Here is a 23,516-nt window from a genome sequence, read left to right as displayed (position 1 = left end):
CTTGTGAAGCAGCAAGAGCAGAGACAGGATGCATCTTGGGCAGGAGGTTGCAGGAGCAGCAGAAGGCTAGGCAGGGCTCACAGTGCTCCTATGTAAGTCTGGATGAGGAAAAAGGCTTTGCCAACAGTGGAGTCACTAAGGCAAAGGACATGAATTGAGACGATGATACATAGGGATTTCACATGTTAAGGGAAAGAAACAACAGGTCTGGATTCTCTGGCTTGCGAGTCTGTGCTATTTTTCCATAGAAAATATCCAGCCAGAAAGGGACCTGGGGTTTCTGATTGACAGGAAGTTGAACAAGAGCCAGCAGTATGCCCAGGTGGCCAAGAAGGCCAATGGCATCCTGGCCTGTTTCAGCAATAGTGGGGCCACCAGGACCAGCGAAGTGATTCTTCCCCTGTACTCGGCACGGTGAGGCTGCATCTCAAGCACTATGTCCCATTCTGAGCCCCTCGGTTTAGGAAGGATGTTGACAGGTTGGAGCTTATTGAAAGGTTAACAAGGCTGGTGATGGGACTGGAGCGCAAGTCCTTTTTGAAGCAGCTGAAACAGCTGGGGTTGTTCAGCCTGGAGAAGAGGAGACTCAGGTGAGACCTCAGCACTCTCTACAACTACATGAAAGGAGGTTCTACCAGGAGGGTATCAGTCTCTTCACTCAGGCAACCAGCAGTAGGACAAGAGGACACAGTCTTAAGCTGCACCAGGGGAGGTGTAAGTCAGACATTAGGAAGAAGTTCTTCACAGAGAGAGTGCCTGGACACTGGAATGGGCTGCCCAGGGAGGTGGCAGAGTCACCGTCCCTGGAGGTGTTTAAGAAGAGACCGGACACTGCAATTAGGGCCATGGTCTAGTTGACAAGGTGGTGTTAGGTCAAAGGTTGGATTTGATGATCTCAGATGTCTTTTCCAATCCAGATGATTTTGTGTCTGTGATCCATCGAGGGTGATCTGCAGCTACTGCCGCAGCTGCACAGAGTATGGGTGCTCTATCTTCCGATATCCACTTTTGCTATTCTTTAAAGATTGCCCTCTGTCACCTGGAATCCTGGATGTTTATCCCTGCAGTCCTCAAACTGCAATATTAAGAAATGGATCGATTTTGAACATGAAATACTGTATTGATTTAAATTATGCTTGAATTTTGCTGGCCAATCTGTGTGAGTTTTCGTTGAAGGGTTTATGACTAGCCTGTTTCAGTTCTCTCTAGGCTTAAAACTTGTTAGGTATGTTTTACACTGGAAGATAAAAACTGTCTTGAAAATGAGAGAGTGAGAGAAATAAAAAGAATAATATAATTTTCTTTAACTATAGGAATATATTTTGAATCAAATTTATGAAAGAACTGAAATTTGACAGTCCTTATTTTTCATAGACTGGTAGTTTTGAAACAGTAACTTAAATAATTTAAAATGTAAGACTCTATGCACATCCTCAAGAAGTCACTTCCTTCACGTTGGGCAAAAGATACCTATCACTTAGGAAAAAATTACCTTTTCAGTATTACAGAAAGTGCCTGACTTATACATAAGAAATTAAGAGAGTCATCGTGAATTTTTCATAGTCCTTCTTTGATGAGGCAATGGTCATGAAGAATTTCAGGGTATGTCTTTCTTACTTACACAAATGAGAGAGCAAAAGTGACTGGGTTTTTAGGAGTCAGGGTGGGACCTGAAAAGGATGTTCAAGTGCACAGAAGCTAAGTGCAAAAATTCATACACAGTATATGGATAGGTTCTTTCCTACATAATGTGCTGTGCAATGTATCACCCTTTCTGTCTGCTTTTCAGACTTGCTAGAACAGTAATACTCAGATGATAAATGACCACCTAACATTGTATTGGCCCAGTCTTCATCAGGTAAGTCAGGTCTCAGGTTAAGGATTTAGGGATAAGAACTTTCTCTTTACAAAAGCAATAGATGTAAGACATGACAATATTCTCCTATTGTAAAGTTCCTGCATTTTTTTTAGATTTCAATTCCTACATTTTACCTTCAGCAATTGTTTAGGCAAATGGTAAGTGGCATACAGATATATAAGGCTTTTAAAGCTATAACAGTGAACATGAAAATATCAAAGTTAAGTAAGTTCTTAAATAGACGGATTTGCTCACCTGTATATGACCAATCAATCTCTTCAATCAATTTCCGCTGCTGTCTATAGTATCCGTAGACCAAATCTGCAAAGTAATGAATTTGTAATATTAAAACCAGAAGTCTAACTGGAACTTGAAGTGTTCATGACATGCCCCTCTCCAAGAAGATAAGCACTGTTTTTCTTCGTGATGACTAATTTACTTTGTCCTTGTCTTGGACCTCAAATAGTAAGTACCAGTTAAATAGAATACAAATACCATCAACATTGTAGCATATTAAGGATACAAAGTAAAAAGAAGTGCTTTTTAGTCCATCCATCTGCCCTTCCCTCCTTGCTTCCTACCTCTCTCTCTCCTCTCCTCCCTCTCTCCTTTCCTCCCTCTCTCCTTTCCTCCCTCCCTCCCTCCCTCCCTCCCTTCCTCTCTCTCTCCCTATCTCATCATAACCATTCTTTCCATTTTTCAATTAATACAACTCCCCCATGAAGAAACCATCTTTTGTGATGTCCTCTGGAAGAAACTATTCTAGATAATAAGGAAGTCAATAAAAGTTAAACTTTTGCTTCACTGTGGTCATCACTGTACATATTTTCTCTTTGTACTACCGATACCATTTAAAGATAATGAAAAAAATACTCTAAAATATCATTTCATTGTGTGCTATCACCGGCAGTATTATAGGTCAAGTATGTGAAATTACTTTTACCGCCATAAACTTTCTGGAGAGAGATGCTTAGATACTAGATACTTTTAAATAATGTTATGTTTTTCTAAAGAAAAATATATAACTATGTAACTACTCATTGACTTACTTGGACTACTGAATAACCTTCATCATTACTCTTTTTATGACAGGATGATTCTAGCAATGGCCAGGTATATATCCAGTGATATTGGCAAATAGACAACTATGCCCCCTAATAGTTATTAATATATGTAAATGGCAGATATAGGTTTTTTGAGACTGTAATTTCAAGAGTCACAATGTTAAGTAGCTTCATTGCTGTTCTAGAGAAGTACAATACAACCTATTTAAGAAATATTTGCATATGAGCATGTTGAGTTCACATATGGATTGCTTCCTTGAGAAAGCAGCAGAGTTCTGCTCACATTCTGCAATAAATAATTTAATGAAACAGTTTCATAACATTCGTTTCTCTTTAAAGCAGAAAAGTATGTAGTACTGATTATAGGTCATTAAATCATAATTGCTATTTTCAGGGTTACACGTTTGTGTGTCTTACCATGACTTTCTGCTACCTATCTGAAGTCCGAATGTTTTATTAACTTCATCAGATCTCGGCCTCCTCCATGTAATTGCCCTTAAATGCTTTTCCCTTCTCATTCTCCCTCCCCACCAAAAAAGATACCACTTGCAACAATCCACAGCATTCATTCATGACCAAGATCAAACTTCATCCTTAAGCACTGGCACTGAAAAGGGATTTACATGCACCAACATTGTCTTTGGAACACTTTCCAAGTCAATGCGCATTATGCCTGCTTCTTCAATTAATTATGGAAAAGAAAGCTGTGTAAGTTGTGATTCACAGGTGTTGATGTCTCGTTTCCTTCTTTATCTATTGTACTCCTAATTGTTAATTCCCACAATCAGTTGAGCATTCACATGCAAACTAAGCAGGGGTTGGGCGTGAGAGCTTCCCACCACTTTTAAAATTCCCCAAGGAGTTCTGATGGACAGAGTGATAGCTTCAATGAACAAGAAAAAAAAGGGCAAGGTTCACTCTTTTGGTGCATTACACACTCATAGACCCAGTAAATCCTAAGAAAAATTCCAGGAGGTGTCAGGAGTTCACACACCTTCTTTCCTCTGTTGTTCACCAGCTGTGTGGCTACGGTCCACTCACAGCAAGAATCGGTCAGTGGTTTTGATCTTGTCTCTTTACACTATAAATATGTGGCAAAACTGGCGAAGCAAACCAAATCTTTTCTGGAAACTGACTGAATATTCATACCCAGCACAAAGCTGGCAGTAGAGGTAGCAGAGGAAAGTTCTGTGTGAGGACGAACTCATGCAACAATTGTTCCCTTGAGCTGCTTGTGTGAACTGCCCTGGAAAATACAACCTTCATTATATAACTCTGTAAACTGTCAGTGTTAACCAGCTAACTGTTCACATCAGCTGGAAGAAAATTATTTTATTTCACTTTTTAATTTAAGTTAAAAAATTGACAAATTAACAAATTTTGCTGATGTTATATGACAGCAAGTACTTCTGTTTAAATAAGGTATTCAAATTCCTTGCATATAATTTAAGTGAATATGGTAACAGTAAGAACATCTTAAAAAAAAAGGGCAAAATTGATGTAAAATTTGTAGTTTTATATGTAACTCTATGATACTGATTAAGCTGGATCAGCTTGAGAGTCTGCATGACTCCTGTGACACTGACTGACATCTTCAGCCAGTGGCCAAAATAGTTTGAATTTTATTGGATGAGGTGATGCTCTATGAAGCAAAAAATTCTTAATAGGTTCTCTTGCTTCCAGGAAGCTGTTGAACCTATTTCCATAGATTACTGATCTATTTATAGGATGGGGCAGCTGGGTTTCAGTACCATGTTTTAAACAGTTTTACAGTTACCTTTCTATGCCTGTTAAAAAGTTATGCAAGATACCATTAAACGCTTTTCTTCCCCCTTTTTGTACTCCCTTCTAAGCCAAACTTTTCTGTCTGAGGCTGTGAGATTTGTTTCCTTTTATATTCTCTCCAAACACTGTGCACCCCAGCAAATGAGGCCCACGAAGTCAAGAATAATGGTGACAAACCCTCCTCTGCTCATGATGGGTAGCAGGACTGACTGATTTGTGACTGACTCTTGTCGCATGGTCAGTCACAAAGACAGAAGATGATCTCTGGTCAAAGCACAATGCTAGGAGTCATAAGATCTTGAAGATACTTTTTCCCATTTAAAAAGTAAAAATAACTAGGTTTTCTTTCTTCTGACATGAGTCTGATATTCTCTTTGCACTTACTGACCTTGGTCAAGTTGCTTTTGATTGATTTACCGCTGTGGATGAAACACTTTGATTCTCAGTCTGTATTTATGCATATCTAAAGGTGAAAAATTCATTGCTTTAATGATTAATAGAAAGAATTGTCTGTGAGGGAGATCCTCTTGATTTGATACTGTGCCAGAAAAATGAGTCAGAAAACTGGAAATTGGACCTTAAACCTACGAATTCTGTTTTGTCCTTTATGTTCTCTGTGCCCCAGCAGCGTCAAGACATACCAGCTCAAGAGGAAAAAGGACAACTTCCTTATGGTTTTACCTCTGCTCAGCCTGAACCTGAATTGTGCCTGCAGTGGAGCTGGCATGTATGAGATTCTGACATCAGAATGACTTATTTATGGGAAATGGGACATGTTATGTCAGCATTTGTGAGATCTACAAACAGGGCACTGATGATCTGCATGTACACTACAGGTACAGGTTGGCACTATCAACTACACATTGAGATGACAAACACGATTTGATCCTGGGAAGTCGGGTGTCACTCAATGTTTTCCTCCTGTCCCAAAATCTAAATTGGGAACAAAGAGGATAGATTCTAAAGCAATAAGTGAATAATGGCAATGTATTAGAGTCGTGGAGATAAAGGCTGTGTTGCTATTAAAACTAATGGGAATTCCAATTTACATGTGCAAGATTCAACTCATGGTTCTTAGGCCAAGAAAATGCATAGAACTCTCAGGACAACAGCAAGGATGTGAGCAGTCACTGAAAAATATGGCAATTTTTTCTTTGAGAAATACAGAAACTCTTCTTTTAAACAGATTGCGTCTCATGAGATCTCTGCTACGTACACTGGTATTACTGACTGCAGAAAGGGGAAGCCAAGAATATCAAAAGCTTACACAGGTTTGGAAATGATTTAAAAATCTGTGAAGGAGAAATCCACAAATACCTCATAAACACAGTGACACCACTTTTGGCTCACTAAGTCCATTGATGAAATTGGGAGGATTATACTAGGAAATTCTCATTACATTATTTGCTGTATTTTAATGCACTTACCTAGGCAGTTTTTATTGTCAGAGACAGGTTTACTTGTAGTTTAAGGTACACACCTCCTCACTGGAGAATTAGGAATTGCAGAACAAACTGAAATGGTATGGTAACAGCAGTAGCTATCTATAAATCCCTTTAAAAGAACGATCTACATGTGCCTGAGTAAGGTTTTGCCCTTATGAATTTATTTAATTTTGTAATGCCATCTGTAAAATTCTTAAAGGCACAAAAATGCTTTAATAACCTGCCTCTACAATTTCATATATTCTTCCTCCCTGAAAGTCTAAATCTTTTGTCCAGATGTGTCTGAGAACTCTCACACCTTTCGGGAAATTTAAAATCCTTTTTTTCTTTTTTTTTCACCACAGTTTCTTCTGTGTAGCCTTATTTCAGACATCAGTACATGTTCGGGTGAATATAAAGAGTCAGTTCCTTTCATTATGCTTGAGTGTAGGCTGCTCATTTCAATACAGATTGACAAGTGAGATTTTCCTGCACTAAAGACAAAACTCTCCCTTCATGAAATTTGGCAGTTGTTATTGTATTTACGAACACAAATTGTGTTGAAATCTTAAAAAACAAATAAAGAAAAAGACTGATTGTTTTAATTTAATACTATTTATTACTAAGCACCAGAGTGTTAATAGGCACTCTGCTTACTTCAACTGTCACAACTTTACAGTGAACAGGGGCATGAATTACAAGTATAATCCCTATAGCATCAGCTAAGATTTATAAATCACATGTAATCACAATTTTCTAGTGCATTTGTATATTCAAATTTAACAAGGGCTGTGGTTTGACCAACTTAGGTTCTTCCCCTCTGAAATTTTACATGCCTGAAGTTTAGAAGGGCCCTGTACTTCCTAAGCAGGCAGTCGAAACTGGGAAGGCTACTATGGAGTATGTGCTTAAGTTACCTACTGCCACCTTCACTCTGACTGCAGATAAAGTAGTAGGAAATGTTAGCTGTCCCCTTTCCCTTGAGATCATGTGCATCCAAATGTTCTGATAGACTTCAGCTTCCTACACAGCCATCACCTGTTAATTGAAGCATTAGCTATAGCAAGTTTTAAGGCTTCTCTAGTCACTGATGTAGCATTCGAGTGTCTGCTCACTGAAACCAAGCTAACAGGACAGGTTTTAGGTGGGAGAGTGGCACTTACTAGTGGTTATTTCCGAACAGGCACAGGTGAGTAAAATTAAATGCCTGTGAAGCTCTTGGGCTAAACACAAAGATATATCAATAATTTAAGAAACTATAGAATGAGATAATCCAGTAAAACTAGATGATTGGATTGCTGCTTAAGCACCTAAAAAGGTGTTCAAAACCACAATCAGAAGGCACTTAAGAGGACTGTAATTTCTCCAAAGATGTTACATTGTTGTCCAGTGTATGAACTGAGGCAAGCTGGTGTTTATGATAGAAATACTAAGCAGTGATTCCTCAGACACTCTTTTCTGTAACTGACGCTACCCAGATTCCTTTTCCCATATCCAGATAGTCTTTTAATGCAACACATGTAAATTCATGGAGTCATATAAATAAAAAGTAAATCCAGACCAGATATGAACAAACAAAAATTGAATCAAGTCAGTGAAACTATAGGCATTTTGTTTCAAAATTAATTTACCTCTCTGATAGCACTACCAGAGAAGTAGGAAAGACATGAACACAAATGAACTTTGTTTAAACATAAGTTGTAAAGATAACTTTATTTGTATGATCTTCTTCAATATGTATGTATTCCACAGACAAACGATTCTGATTTCTAGAAAAAATGTGTCAACTACTGTAATAAATATAATAGGAATGAAGAATATGTGCTTTATTTCTTATAGTTTGCACCTAAGGCTAAGAGCGTTCACAATCTCCTTTCCAACAAACTAGAAAAATTGTGATACAAGTGCAATGAAAAATAAAACAAATTTAACTCCTATATCCAAAATCCCTGAGTTCACGTTTAACTGCCTTTTGGAAAGTTTTTTAAAAAAACTTTACTATGATTCTTCAAGGCCTCTCTGCCTGTTACTATTAAAAGTGATGCCGAAGGGGTTTTTTTGATTTTTCAATTTTCATATTTTGTAGATTTTAGGAACACAGTAAATGTAATGCTGTAGATTTTAGTGAATTAATATTTAGCAGCTTATAGTATAAAGTCCTTCTATCTCTACCCCTGCTCCAGAACAGGCAGCTGAGATCTGCCAGCTATTTAGTCTTATTCTCAAGGGACTAGATTAAAGAATATCGGAGAGAACATAAACATGGAACAGCGTGACCCGGAGCCCTGGAGAGCGTCCAAAGAACCTTTGTGTGCTGAAGAAGAGGAGATGGATGAAGACAGAGGGACCCAACGACCCCAGCCCCAATTCAAGAAGGGTGGGAACTGGGAGGGGACAGAGGTGGAACTGGACATGTGGACAGTAGTGACTGGATAGATTATATTATAAAAGCTATAGAACTTAGAGCTTGCAGGCACGCGCGTCTATGTATTCCTGGATGTCCTAGTTCAGCAGGAGGGACCAGCTAACCCTGTGTGGGGGTGATCAAAGCTGTGTATTCTACCCCCTCTATTCATTCCCCAAGGACAATGGGCCATTAGCAGCAGCTGCCCAGGGAGCCATTATCACCTTCACACCCAGCCTGAGGGGGCGGAGCTGCTAATGGGCCACCAACAGTTCAACACCCCCTGGCTCCCAGAGTTAATCACCCATTGTGTGAGTCCCTGCCCAGGGGGAGGGACTGAGTGCTCCCTGAGGGTACATAAGTGGTGGGTAAGAAGACCTTGGGAACTTCTCATCGGATCCAGAGGAGCAGCAGGACCTTGACAGGAGGAGATCACCGCTCTCGCCCAGACTACGACTGCTGCTCTCGACCAGACTACAGCCATCGCCTGCACCAACAGGTTTTTCATTTCCTTTTGCTCTGGACTGGGGGGGAACCAGGCGGGTCTCAGCACAAAGGCAAACAAACCCCCTTGGGTTTGTGCCCCAGGACACTGGGTTATACTGCTGGGGTTTTGTGAGTTGAAAGCAATTTCCCTTTTGTGTCAGTGTTGTTATTGTAATATTATTATTAAATTTTAGCTCTGACTTATAACCTCTCTCGTGGTGAGTTCACTTCACCTGCTGGTTCGCCTTTAAACCAGCACACTGGATGAGCGGAGTTGCTCATTAAAGTGCCTGCCCATTATCTTATCTCCCACAAAACTTGGCTCGGAGTCTTTTTTACAGACTTTTATGGCAGCAAGAGCTACAAACCAGTAAAGCTCTACAACTTTGGTAATATCTATCTAAAACTCTTGAGAGTAGACCTTAGGCAAGTCATCTCAAAGAAGCATTTATTGAAATAAATGCTTTTTTAGCACAGTAGAGACTGTGAAGTCAAGCTATTAGAAACTTTCTCTTTTGCAAAATACTTCAATAGTTAAAATCATCTTGTGGACTCCAATGAACAGCCTTAGAATGGATTCTAGGAAGGTGGTGGTGGAGAGGGTATTGAGAGAAATACATTCTTTAAAGGAGGAAGTCTTTAATTATTAAATATTTTCCTTTCCTATTTATTTGATGCTGGAATTGCAAATTCTTCAAAAATGATTACTCCTCCAGTCATGTCACAGCAAGTTTCCTGAAAGGTGGCTCTTTAGATAACAATATATTCTTTTGCTTCAGGGAGGTATTTACTTGTAATGTCTCAGTGAAACTATTTTTCAATAACAAAGGGGAAGAGACAGGTTGCCCTGGATGATTTTCTTATAAGTATTCGAATAAATATACAGATTATTCCATATAACTTTTATAGAACCATAACAACATCAATCTACTCCACTGAAGAAATGACACACACATCATCAAGACTGAAAAGTTCCAAGGCTCATCATGAACAAACAGTAACAACTGCACATTTATAAAAATATCTGTCTCTGTTTCATACAAAATATGTGATCATAAGGCAAACAATACAACTAAAAACCAGCATAGAACCTGGCTTTTTTTGACAAATCCTAACAATTCTATGTATGCATCAGTATGTCTGGATAAATGTTCACCTATAAGGATTCGTCAAAAAGGGGTATATAAATATATATATACACATACTGCAATTTCTTACGATTACATCGCATTTTAAATCTCATGTTTACTATTTTACTTTAGTCATTTCCTTTTTGCAACTCATTGCATGGAAAAGAAAACAGTGTCTTATGATTGGTAGAGACAACAGAGAAAAATGTGGCAAACACTGGCACATTAGAAACACAAACCACAGTCAAAACAAACACAATTTATGTTTCTGTTGGTTTTAAGGGGTTTTAAAATAATTTTCTTTTTTACTAGAATACAGCAGAATTATTAAGATAGTGGCATAAGGGAGATCACAGAGAAAATAATCAGAATAATGCAATTACTTTAAAATTATTTCATGATACTCTATTTCACAACACAGTGAGGTGAGGAGCCAAAATCTGTACTACCTTCTACCCTAAGGTTCTCTGACTACAGTCACAATGGACACTTATGTTTTCTCCCACTGCACTCAGGTTCCCTCCCTTCACCAGGAGCACAGGGCAGTACCTTCAATCCTGTCTTTGCAGATGGATTATGTTTGCCTTTTGAGTGCTCTCGTAGAGCAATTTCTCCATAGATACACATCTCCCCAGGAACAGGAGGAAGCACCTCTGTCTCCTAATGCACATGAAGTTCTAAAGCCAGCAGGATGTAGTGAAAAGGAGAATCAGTCAGTAATATCTTACATGGAGGTAATGCTGAAAGCATGTGTTTAAACCTGTTCTGACAATATTTAATTTATAAATGGTGCCTGAAAGATCATAACTTTTTTAAATTAGAAACATGTCTTAAGATATGAAACAGGCTCCAGGCTGCTTCATGATAGCCAGGCTAAGAAATTCTCAGCAAACTCTAAAGCAAAATTTCAATCATTCAGTAGATTTTCAGGAGAAGAACTGAGGTATCTGTGAAGTCAGGCAACTGTTTCTCAGCATTTTCAGTATTTGGGTAACTTTAGACCTGGGTATCTGTCTTCTGCCTGTGTCGCTTTTCAGTCTGACTCCTGCTGTATAAAATTACAAAAGCCTTTGGAGACTTACTGTTGAATAGGCTGACCCATATCTGTTGATATTTGGAATGCACTGAATTTAACCTTTATGGCATAACCTAAAAATAGAAATTATTGGAAAACGAACTATGTGTCACATAGGTTCAGGACAAAAAAAAGTCTAGTGAACTCAGCTAGAGTTTTTCGCAGATCTTTGAGCTTTGCTCAGAGGTGGTGGCAGTGGGAGGGACTGACTGTTTGCTGGGGGTGTGGTGCTGTTGGATGGAGCCGAGGTTCCCATAATCCTCATACAGATCTTACAGCTATCAAAGAAACACAGTCCCAAGTTTAATTAGTAAGACCTCCACTTTTGGTGGGATATAATTTCATTACTTCACTCTAGCTATTTTGAAGTTGATTTAAAAAAATTGTGAGTATGAATAGATTGAATTACATTGTTTTAACTTCCTGTTATTACTTTGGGAAAAGAAGTCACATAAAAAAAAGTAACAAAAAAGGGGGATGGTTTGAAGTTCCAGTGGATGGTCTCGTCTTTCCTCCATGTTTTGTCAAGTGCTGCACCACATAAGTAGAATGAGACACCACAGCTGTATTTGCACACAATCCAGGCACTGAGGGCTCACACTAGATACTTGCTGACCAGCACATTTTACTCTTGTTTTGGAGATCAAATGCTCAGTCTCTGGTCCTCTGCTACACCAACATACACAAATATGGTGTATCATTCTACAGAACAATATTGTTACCTCACAGACTGCTGAAAGCATGTTGTACTGATTGCTCTTTGAGATGATTACGATAGCTAAATACATCAGCATCACCACTTGTTTTTTTCTCTTATGCAGATTTCATAAAAAAAGGATATCAAAGAAAATGATGATAACTTAAAATCCATTTTCTTCACATTGTCTTTCTTGACTTTATTTTTAGCTCTCTTCAGTAGCTTATCTATACCGTATCTACCATGTGATACAGTTTTAAGGTCAAATTCTGCCTCAAGGTTTATGAGAGTAGCATGAGGGAAATAGGAATCTCATTCTAGTCCTGTGCCAATTACCCACAAAACTGAAACTTCACAGACAATTTTGGAATTCAGATACTAATAATACTTGGAAATAGAGACTGAGACTTTTTGATCCAATATTCTGCATGATCTATATAATCATGTATCTTGCTCCTTTGTTTTTAATGAATATGGTCTTCATCTTGGAGGGGGAAGGTAAATCTGACTAGGAAGATATATAAGGCCCACGTGAAGGCAGACAGAACACAAAACCACCATATAGGCATAAAAACCTCACTTACCCATCCTCCTAATGCTTACTTTGTCTACGTTTTTGCCTAACAGTAATAGCAGACAAAATACAGATTTCTAAATTCAGAAAAGAACAACCTAAAAACATTGTTTTGTTAGTTCATATTCTTTCAGTTCTAACCCCTGTTGAATTCTGTAAGCAGACATAAACTGAGTTGAACAACGTTTGACTCAAAATGTGGAAATAATAACCCCATAACATGATGGATACATGGTTTAATCAATCACTGTAAACATAAAATTTCACTTAACTGCAATAACTATTTCCCCATTTAATCCAACCTTTCACTAAGGCACTAAAAAAAGCCTTTTCCCAGGTCTCAGATGGTGGTGGCACTCCATGAAAAGCCTTCATTTGTTCACTGAACCACAAAATGGAGGTTCTGACCTCTTGTTACTTGCAATCCTACACTGAATGTATAACACAGTTTGAACTGAGAATCTTATTGCATGAATCCTCCTAGGCTCAGATTAGTTCAATATAACTGAAAGGTCATACATTGTGACAGTCAGCTGTGAACACTCAATAATCAACTGCAAATTGAGTGTGACTTTCTAATAGTGAGAAATTAAATCTTTGAAATGAGAATCTGGGAGCTTGAGAATCTCACTGTGGTTCATAGGCAAATTTGTACTAGAAACTAAACACTGAACAAATTAATTACAATGTACCTAACTATTACATTTGTTTCCATTTACTTGCAATGACTCATGTACCAAGACTGAATTATTTTTATAGCCATTTAATAGAGTAATGAATTGTTCCATCAATTAACAGCAATCAGAATCAGAAAAACATTATCTAAAAACTTACCGTGAGTTAATGATATGAGCATGCTTGAATCATGTACTTAGGTTTCAATGTATCTAAAGTGGCTTGTGAATTTATACTAGAACTGACAAAGTCTTCCTACATTGGGAATGCACCTGCCTAAACTCTTTGCTGAGTCAGATCTTAACTCCCAGCAGAACTAAGAGGTTTGGGTTTTTCAGTGATGAAGAATTACTTCCATAAAGGGCTTTTAACACCAAACTCCCAGTTCAGGATCCAAAATTCCTCAAAGCCCTTGATAAGCACATCCTCTCCTCAGTCTAGGTGTAGAGCAATAAAACCCTGGGTAAAGGCACTAATTAGGAGCTTGTCTGCCTGCCTCCCTCTCTCTTATGAATATTTATATAACGGTTTTATAGTATGGGGGAAAACCTCAATAGGTTGGATCCAGAGTATCTTCTGTGAATACCCTCTGGGTACATAATTAGGGCCCTTTGTCCTATGGCCATTTAGACACTTCTGCCATTGTGAGAGGGAGGAAGCCTGACACACATCACACCTAGTATTGCAGAGTTATGAATAGGGCACAGCCTGAAAGTTTCCATATAGACTTAGAAGAAGCTCTTGCACTGCTTGTTTTCTTTTAAATGCTTCCAATTAAGGGTGCAGGCCCAAACAGAAAAAAGAACAGAGTACTAAAATTCCCTTTCTTAAGTGAGCAAGGAGGGTTTAAAATTAAAGGCACTGGAGACTGCCTTGGGGGAAAAAAGCTGTTCAGAGAACAGAAACATACAGTTGACTATACCAGAACAAAGTGTGAGCCCTAATAATATAAAGCACAGAATCACAGAAGGTGCTGAGTTGGAAGGGACCCACAAGGATCATTTGGTCTAACTCATGGCCCTGCACAGGATCACCCCCTGAGTCACACCATGTGCCTGCAAGTATTGTCCAAGAACTTCTTGAACTCTGTCAGGCTTGGTGCTGTGACCACTTCCTTGGGGAGCCTGTTCCAGTGCCCAACCACCCTCTGGGTAAAGAACCTCTTTCTAATATCCAACCTAAACCTCCCTTGAGACAACTTCAGGCCATTTCCTCCTGTTCTGTCACTGGTCACCACAGAGAAGAGATCAGGGCCTGCCCCTCCTTCTTCCCTCGTGAGGAAGTTGTAACTGCAGTGAGGTCTCCCCTCAGTCTCCTCTTCTCCAGGATGACCCTAGCTGCTCCTCATATGGCTTCCCCTCAAGTCCCTTCACCATCTTCACTGCCTTCCTTTGGACACTCTCCAATAGCTTAATACATTTCTCCTATTGTGGTGCCCAAAACTGCACTCAGTTTTCGAGGTGAGGCCATACCACTGCAGAACAGAGGACAATCCCTTCTCTCAATGCTTTGCCTGACGCCCCCCAGGACATGGTTGGCCCTCATGGCTGCCAGGGCACTGCTGACTCATATCCAACTTGCCATCAACCAGGGCCCCCACATTCCTTTTCATGGCACTTCTTTCCAGCATCTTATTCCTCAGTCTGTGTGTACATCCAGGGTTACCCCATCCAAGGTGCAGAATCCAGCACCTTCCCTTGTTGAACTTCATCTGGTTGGAGATTGCCCAGCGCTCTTAATTTGTCGAGGTCTCTCTGCAGGGCCTCCCTGCCTTTGAGAGAGTCAACAGCTCCTCCAAGTTTTGTGTCACCTGCAAACTTGTTTACTGTTCCCTTCCAGTCCTGCATCCAAGTCATCCAAGTCCATGCCACCAGTGACAGGTCACCATTCTGATGTTCCCCCATTCACTATTACCATCTGTGCTCCACCTGTGAGCCAATTGCTCACCCATCTAATGATGTGTTTATCCAGCTGTCTGCTGAACACTCTGTCCAGAAGGACACAGTATCTAAAGCTTTACTGAAGTCCAAAAAGATTACACCAACTGGCTTTTTCTCCTCTGATAAAGTTGCATCCCATCAGGTGTCAACAGACCAGATATGGGGTAGATATTTCCATGGTTTAAAATGGCAAAATTTTTCCAATTACACCAACTTTGGATCCAATCATTTATCAAATCCATCTGCCTATTCCTATCAGTATTATTGCTCATTACCAGAAGAATCAGTATTATTGCTCGCTACTTGTGCTCCTTATCCCTCTACCAATCATCCCAGCGTCCTGAAGTCTGTTTTGATTGCCCTCTTTGTTATTTTGTCGCTGCCTGTTTGACAACCAATAGCAGACAGTAATCAGAGGACTAACTATATTGGAGAGTTTTGTATTTATAAATATATACATTCATACATTTATACTATACTTATATTTATATGTGGCTATGTTCCAGAGTCTAGCAAAGAAAAGCAAATTGAATTCCTAAGGGGTAGCAAGATGAAATAACCAGCACAATACAACAAACCAGTAAGACTTCAATGTCCACATGTAAAATGGCCAAATGGCCCAACAGGACAAAGCTTAGAGAAAGCTACAGGTGAAAATCTGAAAAGTACTTGAACATAAACAAGTCAAAGCCTTTGTTACAACATGCACAGCAGACAGGTCACCCAGTGAACGATAGATGAGTAAAAGACTGATGATTGCACCATAATTCAAATTGACATTCAAGGTGGCAAATTAGTTAGTACACTGAAAACAACCTTTAGCAATTAAAATGCACAAGTTATTTTAAAAGTTTCCCAAAATAAAAATATTTCTAGTTTAGATAGCAATGCCACATTTCAAAAGTCTTAAAAATGTCTACTAATTTTCCAGAAAGAGTTGGTTAAAAAATCCAAAAGAATATGGCAAAATGTTGTGATGCACTGATGTTTCAGTTGCTTAGATTGGGTAGACTCTGGTTTCAATGCAGTTTGAAGAGTTGTAACAAGCAAGGCAATTGTAACACCACCAAATGATGTTTAGCTTTGACAGATGTGGCAGTAAAAACTATTTGAAAGAAAAGGCATTTTTACTTTGTTGGGTTGTCAATTAACTTTAACAGCTGATAGAAGAGACTGGGGCATCCCTGTCTAAATCAAGTTCTTAATTCAGTGTACAGCTGGAGTCCAAGCAAAAATTTGGGAATGTGTGAGAAATAGTGAGGAAAAAATACTATTCCCCCTTAACACAAATCTTTAGTGTGGCTTTATCTGGAAAACTGCATTTTGTGCTGATCATGCCTTCTTGAAAAAAAAAAAAAGGCACTATAACATGGGTGAAAGGGAACACTGATGAAAGTGTCCATGGAAAAGTTCCAAATAAAGGGAAATAGAAAACATTAAGAATGCTTATTTTGAAAAGAAAACAAACATAAAGAATAATTAATGTTGCTAAGATAAAGAGTGGGAACTTTTGTTCCCCTCTCTTTGGAAGAACAAGAACAAGAACACGTGGGGGCATTAACAAGAAAGCTGAAAGGAAGAAAATCAGTGAAAGGATATACTTTTTCACACCTGCCTAGGCAATTATCACTGCAAGAAACTGTTCAGGATAACAGCCTAATGAAGATTGAAATAGCTATAAAGACATCAAGAATATTTGGAGTTATCAAAACACATTTATAAAGTAACTGGCATAGGTAATGAGGAAAGATTAGGGAGTATTTAATTTCTACCTACTGTGGGATTTCATGCCTGTTCTGAAACATCTGCACTGGCCTGTCAGACAATACTGAATTCAGGGATGACTCAACATTTCTGCTATTTGCATACCATACATGAATGATCCATAGTGTTTGAAACAGTGGCATTACTTGTCCTAGATGAAAAGCAACTGCTATTACATTCTACTTGCATCTAGGGCAACAACAAAGTTAACTTTTAGAAGCTGGCTGGACTAAGTGATATGACTGACTCTTACCTTGCTTCAATTCATGGAAATGTGTCCTTAGATCCATTTTAGCAATGTCTTCCTAAGACTCTGAAATTCCATCAGGGAAGCAAAACATGACTGATTTACCTAATAAATGGAAAAATCTCAGAACCACCAGCTGTAGCTACCTTATAAATCTGGGGATTACATGACTCCTACTTTTGTGTTGCATTATCCATCTTGTTCAAAGATCAAACGCTGGTTTTAGACACCACTGCATTTCACTGCCTTTGTAAGAGAATAGGATAGAGCAGACTTTGGCCTAACCAATGCTGCAGAGTACACTTTATGTTGCGGGCAATGGTATTTTTCAAATGGCCCAATTCTGTGACTATTCACTGTACAGTCCATTCTCAAAATCCAACTAGTCTACAAAGGTTTCTTTAGGTGACTACTGCTATAATTTTGTTTTTTCCTTCAGACAGTTTCTAGACATTTTGCTTTATCCAACTGTCTTTGACCTGGAGAACCAGGAGAATAGCCTGATCTGGCCAGGGATCCTTATGCCTCCTGTAAAGACACCTGAGATATTCCTTACCAGTACACCTCTGCCTATGCTCTCATCTTTTGTTGCAACGTGCAAGGAAATCCTTGCTGCTACTTTCTGCTCCCGTGGAGAAAGATAACTTAAACGTTCAGTAAAAATCCCAGCCATTACAGTACTTAACTGTTTTTGCTCTACCTGGATGAGATTATGTTATTGCTTACACTGTGATAATCTGTCAGTGATCTTCTCCCTTATGCCTTGAGCAGTTACCATGCTTCCCATTATAGTTTTAATGTCCAAACATCTCCACAAGTGAATATGCACAGAGCACAGCAGCTCTTGTAAAAATAATTCTGGGAACTTACAGCTCTTAAATTTTATTAGGGGCAAGCACCAGCTGTTTTTTCTGTGTTGAGAGCTCTGCATTGAAAGATCTGCCTTTTCCTACTGGAAAGCTGTTGGGTCATGCCATTTTCAAGGAAGGCCAGGAAATGTAGTTATAATGCTCTCTAAATGCAGCTTCATTCAGCAATTCAGCAAATTTATTCAGCTAACAGTAGTATAAAATGTTCAAGTAGCACTAGATAGTTACTGCAAAAAAACCCCACAAACATGCTTCAGTTAGAGACATTGAACTGTTCCTTACATTATTGTAATTATTATTTTTTACCTTGTAATCCTCATCATCATCAAAAGCAAGCCATCCCTAACACAAATCTACCACTACACTGTGGGAATATCCTGCAGCAAATTAATTAAGACATGGAGCAGAAAGGTCTTTTAGTTTCACTAGCTGAAACAGACAAAGCTGAGACAGGTATTATTCAGTTCTGCAAATTAATTTCTGCTGAATAGCCAAATGAACACAGGTTGCCTATTACTACTCCTCCTAATGTTTGTACTGTAGTTTCATTTAAATTCAGGGAAAAAAGCTCAATGAAGATGCCATGTGTGATTTATATTGGTAAATGAGGAATATTGTTTCCATATCTTTATTATTACCAGGGCTGTGAGCTGTACTAGCAGAACCATTTTGTCTGAGGAAAAGTAAGATGAGCTGAAGGACTACACTTGAATTCTTCTTATGTCCAGTGATGGCTGACATATGACTCTGAATTATCATGTTTGCTCAAGCCCCTCTGTCTTGCCTTTCAGGTATGCTGGCCATTCCTATCCAGGCAGGTGTCCCGCTACACCCAGGAAGGTATGGTGGAGGTACAGTGAGGACTGATGCTGCTGAATTCCCAGTCCTAAAGCAGCACAGTATGAATTCAGCCAGCTCCCAGTGGCTGTAGGCAGGTAATGAGCCCAGATGACTATGACATTTTCATGCTTCTACATGTTCAAGTAGAGATTGTAAATAACTGAAGTATTTTTTCCCCTTTGTTTCAGGGATGTATCCATTCTTCAGCTAACTTTTAAATTTTTATGCCCCTTTACAGATGAATGATGTATTTTGATTGTAGCAGGTGACCAGCATTCAGCTCTTTCAAAGAGAAACCCTTAAAAAACAAAGCCCAGCTCTGATTAAGTTGACTATCTGAATTCAAAGCATGTCTTGACTGCTTTCCCTGAAAACAACTGATCCTTTTCATGGGTTAAGGCCATTGTAACTTCCTCTACATATTGAGTAGATTACCATGGACACAAATTCAGACTCCTTCCATTCACACAAGGTCCCTGAAAATTTACATAAATCTGCAGAGCAAACAGGCAGACAAGCTTTCACTGACATGAATATTGTGATAAAACTTTAAAACAATACATTCTCTTGTCTCTTAAAATACAGTTTATAGTAAAAAACCTGCAAATTAGTTAAACAGGAGGAAAAATATTTTATGTAACTGTTTAAAATGGTCTTTTAAAGTAAATAATCACTACCTAACTACCTTAGGCTAATTAGCTGCAAAATCAAAACCATTTGGAAATATCCTATGTATAATAAAAATGCTACTCTGCTATGCCATAATAGTGAACTTTTTATTTAAAAAAATTACTCTGCCAGTCACATCAGTGCATCTGTCACATAAACCAAAACAAAGATATAATACCTTCACTTGACCAATAAGGTGTCCTCAATGCATTCTGACTTTGCCATAACTAGACTACTACAAACATAAGGAGGGTACATCTATTAGACCCATGTTTTTGTTTAAAAAGAGACGCTAAAATCAGTTTTGGTGCATATGACATCACTGCAATTTTGCATTCAAGGACTCTGAAGGAGAAGAGGCCAGGATGGGGTCTCCCAGCTACTGGATTTACAGTAACTATATATCATTACTAGGAATTAATTTTAAAAAAAGACCTCAGGAGATTTCAGTCTTCCAAATTCAAATGTTTCTACCGTAGGATATTGTGCACCTAAATGACATGAAATCTTTTCAAAATGTTTCCCTGAAAAGCAATACACATGCTGTTACAAAATGCCTCATGAGGAGAAAAACAGATCTTTCTGAGGAATCTGGATTGGTCCTGTTAAGCTAACCTTCCAGGGAAGGCTGTTACATCATGAAGATCAGTGTCTTACGCTTGCTTGACTTACTCCAAAGGCACCAAGGGAGACAGTCTGTCCCAAATGCTTCAGTTGATATTTGAGCTTACTGTGAGCTTATTTAGTCTTCCACTCCTCTCAGCTCATTGAGGACTATTCGACATTGTGTCTTCCCTCCACAAAACCCTCCCTCTGTTGACTTCCACATTTTTTCCGCAGCTTCTGCTCCTATGAAACCCCTCCTGTCACTCTGCTGTACACAAGTGAAGGAATTTTCAACAATGAAATATATATTTGTAGGGGGCTTTTTCCTAGCACACTGAGGTTTTATGTTGACCAATATTTTCGTAGTAAAGCCCTTTTCCATCTAACAGTACTCATGGGGTTTAATGAAAGGAAATACTTTTCTTTATTTGCAGCCTATTTTTATATAGCTCATAAAGATAAATACAAATTGAACTGATTTTTGTTAAGGATAGAAATTTTACAGAGTTCAGAGTTAATTGCTAGTTTCTTTGACAAGCCCTGAATTACTTTTAAGTCAGACTATCATTTAACAATTTTAATAGCAAAGCTCCTCCTTGTCTCCCTTAGCCACCCAAGCCTCTCAGCAAAAAATGGAGCTGCATTAGAGGTTCAGAAGTTTTGTCACTGATTTTTCTGAGATCATTAAATTCAGGGATGATCTTGGAGTACAAAAAGAATCATTATCTAAAATGTCCTCAATTCAATTAGCTTGAACACATTTTCCACAAATACACTGGAAGAAACTTTTCACTTACCCTATTCTCCTTTAAAGCAAAGTAGTCCTTATGCCCTCAATTATCTGCTCATTCTTAATACAGGGTTTAAGAATTATCTCCAAACAATAAGATACACATTTCTTAGTAAAGGAAAATAGGGAGTTTAGTAAGCAGCACTGAGTAAATTATTCAATCTTTTATTCTGTGTGTGAGAGAATTCTAGTAAGTAAAAATCCTTAAACTGACATCAATAACCATGCATGCATAAACGCAGTAACCTCTCTCTGGGACTTCAAATCTAATCTTGAGGCTGTACCTTAAGTTCTGCTCTTAAAAGGAATCTGGAAAGAAATTGAGCTTCTTAACCCCCATCTGAAAAAGACATGAATCCTGCATTTCTAATTATCTTTGCCCAAGGACATACACAAAATAGATGATGGTTGGGAGAAGAAACTAGGAAAAATCTTTCTTCAGTCCATAAATACCTATGACTAATGGCAACTATATTTCATATAACCACATAGCTTTTTGCAATTCATGTAATATTCTCTGGTATTCCATATCATTAACTTGTAACTTCAGCTTTACCATCAGCTTCATGGGACTTAGATCAAAGTAGGTCCCTTCATAAAAGGAAAATAGTCTTTCTTTGAAAAATCAATATATAAATTATATGTGGTCTCATTTATGGGAAATGCAAATTTTTCAAGCTCCAAATGTTGATTATTTGAAGTTATTTATAATCTGTGATGAAGACTATTGTCTCTTTCCAAAGCACAGGTTTCTGCACAAGTATACTAAAGTAAAATAAGAGAATAAAATGAGAAAGCAACCTTTTTTTTATTTTTTTTTCACCTTAAGAGACTGGCATATAAAGGTAGCAGGAAGTACATTCTCTCTTTGGAAAAGGAAGATGCATCTCAGTGGTATGCTGGCTACATACAACCTAAGGGAATGGTGCCTTTTAAATGTTCTCAGGAGACATTATTATAGTTACTTGAATTCAATGAGACATAGATAAACCTATCAAAGTCTACATGAGAAAAGAAATTCCAGTCTTCATCCCAAAGGGGTAAGGTATTTTGTTCTTGAATGGTTAGAATATATGGATCATCATTAACTCTCCCCTTTCTTGTATTCTGAAGGAAAGGACCCATGGCAGCATCAATCAAACATATCTTACAGCTGAGGTTAGAAAGCAAAAAAAAATCTAAGAAGGGCCTACCCTTCTACTGTAATTTCCAAATTTCATGTAAGTGTATCTTGGCTTTCATAAGAGAGTGTAGCATTATGAAGGGATCGTGGCTTTTCATCTAGTTTTTGCTAACTTTAAGATGTTCTTTAACCTTCCTGCCAACTATCATTCCGTACGCACTTCTTCCTAGATTTCTAATATTTCAATTGCTCTGTATAAACTGTTCTCAAACACCTTACCGCACAAAGGCCAACCCTGTGCAAATGGCTCACGACTTCAGCTGCTGCCAGGGCAGGGTCCTGTGTCACAGAAGAATCAACGCTGGCAATGGCTGAGGGATGGTTGCAGTTGTCAAAGCATTCAGACCCTTTTCCTAGGACTATCTTGTGAGCAGAACAAGAGCTTTTAATGGCCACATTAATTGCTGTGACCTACTCCTAGTGGCTATCTCTCTCCCAGAGGAAGCAGACACCTATTTGTGTGCATGCTGAGTGCCAGGTGAGCACAATAAGCCTAATTGCAAAAGGAATAAGCTTCTCAAGCCCTGTAAAAATGACAGCTAAGGGCAGGCTGTTGCCATCAAATTACCTCCCCAGGGAAAACAAGCTGTCAGCAATGGGCCGAAGGATGGATGAATTGTTCACTGAGGCCACATATAACACACAGATCATTTCTCAAACATTTCCTTTTTATTTTATCAATTTGAAGCTCCACTATTCACTAACACATTTGTGTCTCAGCCCACATCTCATATTTGATTTACATCATTATCTTCCTAGTCCCTAGGGTCACATTTAGATTTCATAATTTACCTTTATCTGTATGGGGTTTTTTTCTCAGCATACTCTTCCTATACTTCTGATTGACAGGCTGAGCCCTGTCATGATCAGCAAAGCAAATTCCTTCATATCTAACCTATCTAACCTTTCTGCCTCATCTGCTTGTCTTCCAACATGTGGGAATTTCCTGCTCCTGTGCACTCAGAAGGTGATGTTTGAAAAGCAACCAACACTGATGGACTCCAGAACCTGCAAAAACATGTTCCCAGGGGACCTTACTTACTAATTCCCTGAGCAGCCTGAAGTCTGTTCTCCTCATGTCCACAGCTGAGGTTTTGCTGGCACTTTTTCTTCTGTCAACAGAGATTTTAAACTTGATCACTTTGTGGTCACTGTGGCCAAGACAGCCACCACTCTACATTTTGCTCACAAGACCCACTCTGTGGACAAGCAGCAGATCAAGGAGGTGATCTTTCTGAGTTGGCTCCCTTAGGACCTGTTCCATGAAATTGTCATCCAGGTTTTTTAGGAATTTTCTGGCCCAGATTGTACCACCTGTGTGATGCTCCCAGTTAATTTCCAGCAGGCTGAAGTTCCCCATAAGGGCAAGGGCAGTTGATTTAGAAGTGTCCCTTAGTTCTCTAAAGAATAATTTGCCAGGGTCATCATCCTGGCTG

General features: G+C 38.8%; 1 protein-coding gene across 6 annotated transcripts in view; it reads right to left on the bottom strand.

The window, feature by feature from the left end:
* PTPRZ1 (protein tyrosine phosphatase receptor type Z1) overlaps positions 1–23,516 on the bottom strand; it is a 138,333-nt gene that overhangs the window by 95,278 nt on the left and 19,539 nt on the right. For all 6 annotated transcript variants that reach the window (XM_071552486.1, XM_071552487.1, XM_071552484.1 and 3 more), the window contains exon 2: positions 2,114–2,179. In XM_071552486.1, coding sequence (XP_071408587.1) covers positions 2,114–2,179 — 66 coding nt within the window. The remainder of the gene's footprint in view (positions 1–2,113; positions 2,180–23,516) is intronic.

This window comes from Pithys albifrons, chromosome 3 (assembly GCF_047495875.1).
Source record: "Pithys albifrons albifrons isolate INPA30051 chromosome 3, PitAlb_v1, whole genome shotgun sequence".
Lineage (NCBI taxonomy): Eukaryota > Metazoa > Chordata > Aves > Passeriformes > Thamnophilidae > Pithys > Pithys albifrons.
Note: the sequence above shows the minus strand (reverse complement) of the source record. Positions and strands in the feature narration are given on the sequence as shown.